General features: G+C 38.7%; 1 protein-coding gene across 1 annotated transcript; it reads right to left on the reverse strand.

Annotated features, from left to right (window-relative positions):
- Window positions 1-2,300: 2,300 nt before the first annotated feature.
- On the reverse strand, window positions 2,301-9,895 carry ubxn11 (UBX domain protein 11). The gene is made up of 14 exons (XM_088998501.1): window positions 9,825-9,895; window positions 9,547-9,572; window positions 9,348-9,440; window positions 8,343-8,443; window positions 8,221-8,272; window positions 8,074-8,150; window positions 7,931-8,015; window positions 7,657-7,868; window positions 6,122-6,199; window positions 5,919-6,042; window positions 4,457-4,560; window positions 4,305-4,378; window positions 3,159-3,308; window positions 2,301-3,088 (listed from the first exon to the last, which is right to left on the reverse strand). Exons 1-14 carry the CDS (start codon window positions 9,893-9,895, stop codon window positions 2,938-2,940), a joined length of 1,398 nt encoding a protein of 465 aa, XP_088854627.1. The 3' UTR covers window positions 2,301-2,937.
- Window positions 9,896-10,523: the final 628 nt, after the last annotated feature.

Here is a 10,523-nt window from a genome sequence, read left to right on the forward strand (position 1 = left end):
ATTACTATTTTACCAGCAGACAAGGGCAGATGCACAGTGCTTCTCAACACATTGGATTATGAAGACAAAATAAATAGGTTAATCAGTGATTCTAGCACTCCAGCAACTAAAAAGGGACCCTTCCAATAGATACAACAAAGAAATGATCGACTGTCTCCAAAAGTTAGAGAAAGGAAAACATATAGACAAGCAGATGTATTTTAGATTATACCCGGGAGAGGCCACGCCATGTATCTATGGCCTGCCAAAAATACATAAAGAAGGGTTCCCCCTCAGACCCATTGTTTGTAGCATTGACTCCTCTAAATACAATGTCGCCAAATATTTAAAAATTATCTGAGCTCCGTTGGTTGGTAACGCAGAATATCATGTAGAGAACACCACAGGGTTTGTAGAGAGGATCAAAGACCTCATATTGGAACCTGATGAAACTTTGGCATCATACGATGTGACTTCTCTCTTTACATCTGTCCCAACCCCAGCAGCAGTCTCAGTGGTGAGGACGAGACTGCTGGCGAATGTTCCTCTGCATGAAAGAACCAAACTTAAACCGGATCACATCTGCCAATTATTAGAAATCTGCCTTAATACTACGTATTTTCAATTTCGGGAAAAATGTTATAAACAAATTCATGGTTGTGCTATGGGCTCACCAGTTTCACCCATAGTGGCTAATCTTTACATGGAAGAGATGGAGAAACAGGCCCTCACATCCTTCCCGGGGACAAAACCTAGATACTGGTTTAGATATGTGGACGATACTTTTGTCATAATTAAAAAACAAGAAATTCAATCCTTCACAGATCACCTCAACTCTGTAGACATCAACATTAAATTTACTCGCGAGGACATTAAAGAGAACCAACTCGCCTTCTTGGATTGTAAAGTAATTATAAAAGAGGACAGAGCGCTAAAAACAGAAGTCTTTAGGAAGGCTACGCACACTGACCAATACTTACTTTTTGACTCTAACCACCCTTTACAACACAAACTAGGAGTTATCAGAACCCTCCAGCATAGGGCTAAACTAATGCCAACTACCATTGAAGGTAGAGAAAAGGAGTCAAAACATATCAGGAGAGCACTCACTAACTGTGGGTACCCTCAGTGGTCATTTAACAAATGTCAGAAAGAAAGAATAGGGAATGAAACCAATAATTCTCAAGATACAAAAAAGGAGAGGAGTAGCAGTACCTTACATTGCAGGAGTTTCTGAAAAATTACAAGGAGTCCTTTGGCAACATAAAATTCCAACTTATTTCATACCGATAAACACGTTAAGGCAAAAATTAGTGCATCCATGCTACCAAATGAAAAACAAAGTAATGTAGTTTATTCCATACATTGTAAGAATGAAAATTGTAAAGAGCAGTACATTGGGGAGACTCAACAAATTCTCAAAAAAAGAATTTATCAACATCGCAGGGAGAATACAAGTGGGCCTCAATCGGCAGTACATTTGCACCTAAAAGCTAGCAACCACTCATTTGACGACAATGAGGTTAAAATCTTAGCGAAAGAACATAGATGGTTTGAAAGGGGGGTAAAAGAAGCGATTCTTATAAAACAACAAAATCCTTCTTTAAACCGGTCTGGTGGGGTGAGGTTCAAATTGGATCGTTCATACAATAGCCTGCTGAGGCAAAACAGGTTAGGCAACATTCGTAATGCTGATGATGTGATACCGGTGGGAGTGGGGGAAATAGGCCAGTCGTTAGTCAGGAATGTAGGAACAATCAGTGGGGCCACAGGGAGGGGTCCTCTGATCCCCCCAACTTGAGAGTAGGGACCTATCATAGCTGTGTCCGGCGCCGCCAAGCCTGGACATTAGGGATATATAAATAGGGCCGATACAACCAGTCAGACTTTAGTTCGCTGACGAAGCCTCTTGGATAGGAGGCGATACGTCTGAAACCTTCAAAATTGTACAGATGACGGCTGAAGAAACCTTCTCATCGATGGACCACTCCTGTACGACTGAGAGTTTACACAGACTTATCCTGAAAAAGTGACTCGTTTATTTTTTTTGCCTGCCCGTTTCGGCAAAGAACATGAGAACAACATGTTGGGAAAAATAAAATGCAAATTTACGTTTTATGCTTAAAAAATAATCACTCTTTCAATCAAAAGATTACAACGTGAACTGTTTTTCATTTTTTTATTTTGTTGGGATCGTTGTGCATTCAGAAGTATATTTTATTAAATCAACTTATTAATATAATAATAATAATAATAATAATAATAATAATAATAATAATAATAATAATAATAATAATAATACATTTCATTTATAAGCGCATTTCAAAACTCTCAAGGTTACTTTACAGTCACTGGATCAGTTTTTCTGTGGGTGAGCAGCGGCAGCCACACGCACCAGCGTTCACTCAACCCGGAATAACTCAAAAAGATAGAAAGCACATTTTAATTGAAGTTGAAATATTTCAGGTCTCTTGAGACAATAAATTTTTAGAAAACACTATTTTATTGTGTCTTTTTCCTTCCCCGCACATTAATACAAAATGACCAATTTGCAATCTTAAAATTGTGGCTTTTTTCTTCAACATATTGAAAATTGACTTTGGCAATCATGCTATGTGACTGACCACGTGGAAATTGGAACACAAACATATTCCTTGTGCTCATTCAGACTACACCTTTTAATTTTGGGGAAACAAATACATTTTGGAAGAATTTGAGTATTTTCTACACAAGCTATCACTGCGTGTTTTGTGGCAGAAACATTCCTTGGCATCTTGTAAAGATCAGTGCTTGGAACAACATCACAAATTTTGTCCAGAAATATATAATTTTTGGCAATGTATCCCATTCATGGTACCAGCTTGAATCCATCTCATCATCGACAACCATTTAAACTCACTTTCACAAAGGCACTGAGAAGGAATTGAACAGATGACTGTCATGCGTATAATATTGGTCTTAATTAGGTGGAGGATTTATTTGTGTTTTTCCTCGCAGAAGAAGCATCACATTGGTCGTAAGGCCACATGACCCAAGCGTTTGGCAATCATCCTTGTAGTGACACTGAGGGTATGCACTGATAATGTCGTAGCCAGCGAGATTATGCCCCCTGTAAAGGAATCAATAGCTGCAAATATGAGCTGGTATGATGATCATAGTAAATAAAGATGTAAACTCACCTATGTTTGTCTAGGTGCTGCCTCAGGTGACCCACGGTCTCGGACAGGCACATTTTCAGCACATAATAGTGGTCGCCATCCTCTGATTTGATTTTAACTGTGATGACGTCGCGGGTGGACGAAGGGAGGTCAGAGGTGATTGTGTGCATGCTTGAAGAATTGACAAGGAGTGATGTACGATAAATGCCATCTGTGTCTATATGCAATGTAGTTGCAGAAAGAGTGTTGCCTTGAGATACGAGTTAATTATCGGTGACTATGCCCATAACTCAAGCACATTAGAATCTCAAAATTCCACGCTTGGGTCACTTGTATCTCAAGGCACCATTTGATAATACCTCAACTTACAAACACCTTAACTTACAAACTTTTCGTCTTACAAACATCAAATTTATGAACATTAAACATTATAATAAGCACTATTTTCATAATACACACCACCACGGCTGGCGGAGTGATCTTCGGCGGAAGCACACGACCGAACAGCACCAGAGGTTAAGTTACCAACAGTCCTTATGGAAGGTGACTCTCCTTCCATAAGCCATCAACGACCATCACAAAGGTAAATAAAACTTTATTTTACAGCACAGTTTATTTCTTTATTACAGTCCTCATGTACTGCGCCTCTCTTTCCAAACAGCAATTCCCTTTGATCTTTGACCTCCAACGCCATTTCATCAAGCCATAAATGACCATCACAAATGTAAATAAAATGACTTTATGATACCATGCAGTGTATTTCTTTAGTTACAATACAATAGCACATTTATTATACATAGAATAAGGTATGTTGTGTGTAGTTTTAAGGCTTATTTAGTTGAAAAGTATATTTTATGGAAACCCGGGAACTGATTATTCCCATTTTAATGGTTTCCTATGGGAATTTTTTTTTGGGGAGATACACAGTTTTCGCTTTACACACTCTGTCTGGGAACCAATTAAGTTCGTAAGTTGAGGTCTCACTGTACATAATGTATACTGTATATATACATTTTTTTTTACCAATGTAGAGGACTATGCTTTACTGAATGCCATTCTATCTTTGTTAGGACACTTATTTATTGATTTTCAAGTCTTTTGTACAAGATTGCATTACATTACAGGTTTGCCTAAAGTGCTAGCCATAAATGATAAACTTGTGAATACCTGTCTTTCATTGCTTGGAGTGCTGGTGTCTCGACAATGATCGTTGAGCAGCTCTTTTGTGCATCACATGAGGCCTATGGAAAGGATGAGCCGGAATATGGAACTTCTGCATGACAAGCACAGTCAATTTCTTGGAATGAGTTTGTTCAAACCTGCAAGGCTGCCCGCGCAGAATGCCTCATGTCAATCACTCGGCCCGCCTTCACCAAAATCTTTGGATGTTTGTTCAAGTATTGGTTTGTGCTTAATGCCGTGGCTACGGATCAAGCAAACACGTGATTGGTTTATTAACTCAGTCACTGCCATTCAAAAATTTATACAAGAATTCAAAATATAACATAGAGCGCCATTCTCGAATTTGTTCGGGTTTTGATTTTTCATGCTTGGGTGCCGATAAAGTGCTGTACTGGCCATGGCCTTTGGCACTGTATTTTATTTTCCACGATAGGGCAGCATTTCCCTTTTTTCCACATTAGCACTTTGTTCCAGCTTCAGCTGTAGTTAAAGTGCTATATTAAACAAGATGTATGTACTGTATTGCATTGTATTTTGGACATCCACCCTCATTTCAAGCTCATATAACTCCAGAGCCAAATAATTTAGGAATTAACTTTTTTTCTGATGAAGAAGAGAATCTAAGAACATAGATCACAGGTGTCAAAGTCAAGGCCCGCGGGCCAAATCCGGCCCGCCACATCATTTTTTCGGCCCGCCAAAGCAAATCAAACTTGTTAAATTCCATGATGATTGCTAAAATCTGAGCCAAAATTTCATATTTTTGGATGTCAACCACAATAAAAATCATTATTCTTGACTTCAGATTTGAAAACGAGTTATTCATTAATTTGCTGTGTGCTCTATATGTAATATTTGAAGGGATTTAAACATTCTAATGGGTTCCCCAAATTCATAACGGCCCTCGGGAGGAAACCATAACTACAATGTGGCCTGCGGCAAAAAATGACTTTGACACCCCTGACATAGATGGTTTGAAAGGGGAGTAAAAGAAGTGATTTTCATAAAACAACTAAATCCTTCATTAAACCGGTTTGGTGGGTGAGGTTCAATTTGGATCGTTCATACAATAGCCTGCATAGGCAACATAGGAATGGTAATGCTGATGAGGTGATACATGGGGCAATCAGGCCAGTCGTTAGACAGAACAATAGGAACAATCAGTGGAGTTGCAGGGAGTAGTCCTCTGCTCCCCCTAACCTGAGAGCAGGGACCTACATAACAGAGTCCGGCACCGCCATGTCTGGACAGTAGGGATATGTATTTAGGGCCTAAACTACCAGTTTGCTGACGAAGTTTCTTGGATAAGAAGCGAAACGTCCGACACCTTCAAAGAAGTACAGATGACGGCTGAAGAAACCTTTTCATCGATGGACCACTCCTGTACGACTGAGAGCTTACACAGATGAAGAGAATCTCAGGTTTCTAACGATGTATTGAATTTTTATATAGTTCTAAAACTCAATATTCTGTGGGTCCTGGAATTTAAGTGACATTGACAAAAACCCTGGCACTGGAGCGGACACATTTTACCACGTCTGGCAGTGAATGAGTTAAGGACTTTGAACCACATGACATGAGACGAGTAAAGGAATCAACCAGGAAACTGCGAGCTGACTCTGACGGACAAGTCCTCCCTTTTCTCTCGCATAATCTGTCCTCTGCCAGGAAATTTAATGCGTGGTTCTTTGAGAATGAATTCCTCATCTCGTCTGTCATGGACCTTGTGAGACAAAACATACAGGAGGGTTGGATTTACTGTATGTGTTAATGTGGAGTGACCCAGAGTGATGGGAACACACCTCAAAAGGCACACCATCTGGGAACCTGGCTTGGAGCTCAGATGGGAAATAGCCCTCCATCAGATCCTGCATGCATTGCTGCAAGGAGAACCAAACACTGACATGCCAAAGTGTTTTATGTTTTCAGAGATGTAAGTGATTAGCTGGGTCTGCTGGGGGCGCAATCAATACTCGATCTATGTCGAGGACCTAAAGTGACAGGCACAACAATGAAATCCTCTTTCACTAGAAAGCAAAAGGTACCATACTTTCCAGTGTATAAGGCGCACCGGATTGAATGGTGTATTTTCAAACTTTTTCCAAATATAAGGCGCGGCTATAAGACTGGACAATATAATATATAAATACAGTAAAGTCTCGTTATATCGATATCGGTTATATCAGAATCAGAATCAGAATCAGAATACCTTTATTCGTCCCGCAATGGGGAAATTTGCAGTCCACAGCAGCAATTGAAGAGGGATGGGGTTGGGGTGGGAGTGAAAGGATAGAAAACAAGATATTCTAAGCATAACAAAATAAAAATGTCAACTGTATACTGTGCAAATGTAGATGTGCAAAAACCGTTCTATAAACAAGACTGTACATAGTGCAGAATCAAGAAATGCATTTAGATATATATCGATAGTACTGCTTATTACGATACTATTTCTATGAACGCAAGGAGAAAATTTACATGCCGCAGGATCGGATATATCGATAGTCCGGTTATATCGATATTTTTTCCGACTCCCGAGAATATCGATATAACGAGACTTTACTGTATATAAACATTTTCCAAATGTATGGCACACCACATTATTAGGTGTTCGATAGAGGCTGAGGTTATGCACTACTTCTTCTCCAGGTCGAAATGGAGTCGCTGGCTGCTGACCTGTTGTGGCTCAATATTACGTCACATTTAAGGCACACCTGCGTATAAGGTGCAAAGTTATTTTTTGAAGAAAATCAAGGCTTTTGGGTGCGCCTTATACACCGGAAAATACAGTACATCTATCCATCCATCCATGATCTGATCCGCTTATCCTCATGAAGGTAGCGGATGCTGAAGGCAGAAAATACAATTACAGACGAACGAGATACGTACCAAATGGTTGTTCGTACGGTGAATTCGTTCATAAGTTACTTCAGTGTTATATTTGGAATGGTATGTATGTTTAAGGTTTAGATACGTATGTTTAAGGTTTATATAACCATGTTTAAGGCTTGTATAAGTAACTTGTATTGGTTTGTACTGAAAAATAGCCATTTAATAAAATATATGCTCTATAAAGATATGTACATGTACAACTGGAGAGAATACTACATGAGTCATAGCTTCCTCTTTGTTAAATAATTCACACCCAGATTGCACACATAGAAAGAACTGTACATTTAAAAAAAAATAAGACGGTTTGATACCTTTTGTGACATACACTCCAAAAAATACCATGTTGTAAAATGTGTTCCTTGGCCCAATAAAGGTTGACGAAACACCGGTCTAGATAAGGACTAACATCAAATATTAGATCACTATCATGTTTTAACAAGCTAACCTGGGTACTGTTCTCCCGGTAGGAGCGGAAGGGTCCGTTGAACATGACAATGCCATTGCTGTAGAGCTTCAGTTGCACAGGATCATTTCGTGCCAACTGCGCCCCCGTTGGTGTAGATTGTACAAATGATTCCCCTGCGAGAATGTTCAGCTCCTTAATGGTCTGTATCACAAGGTCAAAGTCCATATGGAAATTCCGGACCACGGTGCTGTCTGCAAGAAGGTATTCTCCACTTGTTAGTAGCCCCTTTAGTTCAAATGTAGGTGGATTATACCTGTGATTGAGATGTTTGTCTGCTGTACTGCATTACTGAACATCCTCTCTCCCACCCAGATCAAACCATAGTCATTCAGGAAGCTCTGAAAATCGGGTCAAATTATTGAATGAATCATATGGAAAGGTTTTGATCAAACGCACCTCCATGTCATCCACTTGGTGCTGTAGCTGTTCACATTTTCTTTCAAGATGACCGCAACTCTCAACATGGCCACGCTCTATAATGAGATATCATCCACAAATTCAGCCAATGCACGTGAATCATTTCAGAAACTTTTAAGTGATTACCTGAGTCTTCCTGAGTTCTCAATTTCTCCCTCAAAACCAAAATAACATTGTCCTTGCAAAGAATAAAGAGACAGTGTTGTGAGTGAGGGTTTCTATTCCACATGACGAGCGAGAGCGATCACCTTGCACGCCATCTCCTCATTTTGGCTTGTGACCTTCCTTTCAAGTATGGTCAGTCGCTGCATCATGGAAGACATCAACTCAAAATCGCTTGGTGTGGTATCTGGGATTTTACGATATAAGGGTAGGGGAACCTTTTTGGTGTAAAAAAATATTTTACAATGATCAAATAAACTTCCAGACTTCTATTTGTCAATAGCATATCTATTCTCATTAGCATCACTAACAAAACCCACACAAAGTGAGGACAACATGCAAACTCAACGTGACTTGTAATCCCTTTTTATTTACACTTTCAGGAAAACATAACATTTGGAAATGTTTCTTATTGGGATTGCAATTTGCAATGGTGTAGAACAAGGGTGTCAACTTAATTTCTCTCAAATGGTAGTTATGGTTGTCTTGGGCGGCATTACTACTGGTAACTCAAAAAACTGACCTCATATTAGATACAAAACAAAATGATAAATAACTAGTTTTGAAATAAGCTTGCAATACTGCTGTTTTTAAAACTGAATATGGTTAGCAAGTTTGGAATTGAAGCAAGAAAAAAAACCTGGACTCATTTATTGTAAATAGCAAAGCCACCTTATGTCGAGTCCACACATTTACATATATCAAATATGCTCTTTATACTGTATTTTTATATTTTGCACTATGTGCAGTTCTTTTTATGAAACTTTTGTGGAGTTGTAAATTTCAATCTTCTGACAATTTCTTTTGTGCATAGAATACTTTATCTTTTGAGGCCCCCTTGGGCCTCTTTCAATTCTGCTGCTGGAGATCACAAATTTCCCTAATTATGAGACGATTAAAGGCTTTTTTATTCTGAAATTTGAAGTCCATGCATATAATGAGCTTTCACTGGCCAGCCTTGAGTTTGACACATTTACTACCATCCAGAGTGGTGTTTAATTTTTTTGTGAACCTCATCAAAATAAATATTGTCTAATTTGCAAAGATTTTTATTATTTGCAAACATCATAAAACTTCCCATGTGCTTTTACCTGCATTCGATGTTTTAAACTTCAGAAAATTACAGTCACCACGTTGAGTGGGATTGAACACAGGAGCTCTTGGGTCAGTCAGGACGTGAGGTTCTAATTTAAAGATGAGCGGTTGGGATTGTAGGGTGGGAGAATGGGTTGGATAAAAAGTCTGATACATTTTGCAAGTGTATGTAGATGGATGTGAGGTGCAGCTAACCTGTGGACTGATTCCCCCCTTTGCCCCTGTTGGACAGAGAAATACTTTACATTTGAATAGATGAATCCAGTATTGTTAGCGTAGGATTTGAATCAGTTATTGTGAACACGTTTATTTAACTACGAAAAATTATATGTAAACGAGTTTAGAACAATATTAAATACTTTTGTTGAAAGAGCAGAAAATTGGTCGGTCACATGACATATTTCCCGGAAGTCTCCGAAACGTAAAGCATTATAAATATTTTATCGATATAGTTTCGTCTTATTACTTCTTACCGTCCTGCATTTTCCGCACATTGAAACGGCATGCGCCTCGTTTTCTTTAACAACGACAATGGTGAACTCATAACCGGACTAGAGTATGAGGCTTTCTTGGAGCTTGTATTTAATGTTTGTCGTCTGTTGCTATTAACAACATACGAGCCAACGGAAACAGTAGTGCACACGCACCACTGATTTTTCACTGGGTTATTTTTTACGCAACTGGTAAATTACGTCACATATCAATTTTATATACATGACTTAATAGTTTGAAAGAAAATTACGCAAATATGTGATGACGTAATTTTGTTAAGGTTAGCGTGAACTGCTTAATTATCCACATTTAACCCTCATATTATGTTAAGGGATCAATTTTACCAGTTTCCATGTTTGTGTTGACTAAAGCACTGGATATCCTTTCCTTTTCCTTGCTTCAAAACAGTTCTAAAATATTCCAAAGGGATAGAAAATATATTGTCTCCTTTTTCAAGTATATTTATAAAATGTCAGGAACAGCTGTTGCTGATGTCATCTATTATTTGACTGTGTGGATTTTTACATACGTATAAAAATGGCCCACAAAATAATCAATGTGATTTATTTTATTACATAATATGAGGGTTAAAAAGTATCCCACATTCCTGTGCGTTCGACCAAAGTGTTAGGCTGTGTCTCCTCTTCATTGCTAACGCAGATACTTTGTTCGGTGCGAAT

Source organism: Hippocampus bargibanti, linkage group LG06 (genome assembly GCF_051943395.1).
Source record: "Hippocampus bargibanti isolate YZ-2025 linkage group LG06, ASM5194339v1, whole genome shotgun sequence".
In the NCBI taxonomy this organism is placed as follows: domain Eukaryota; kingdom Metazoa; phylum Chordata; class Actinopteri; order Syngnathiformes; family Syngnathidae; genus Hippocampus; species Hippocampus bargibanti.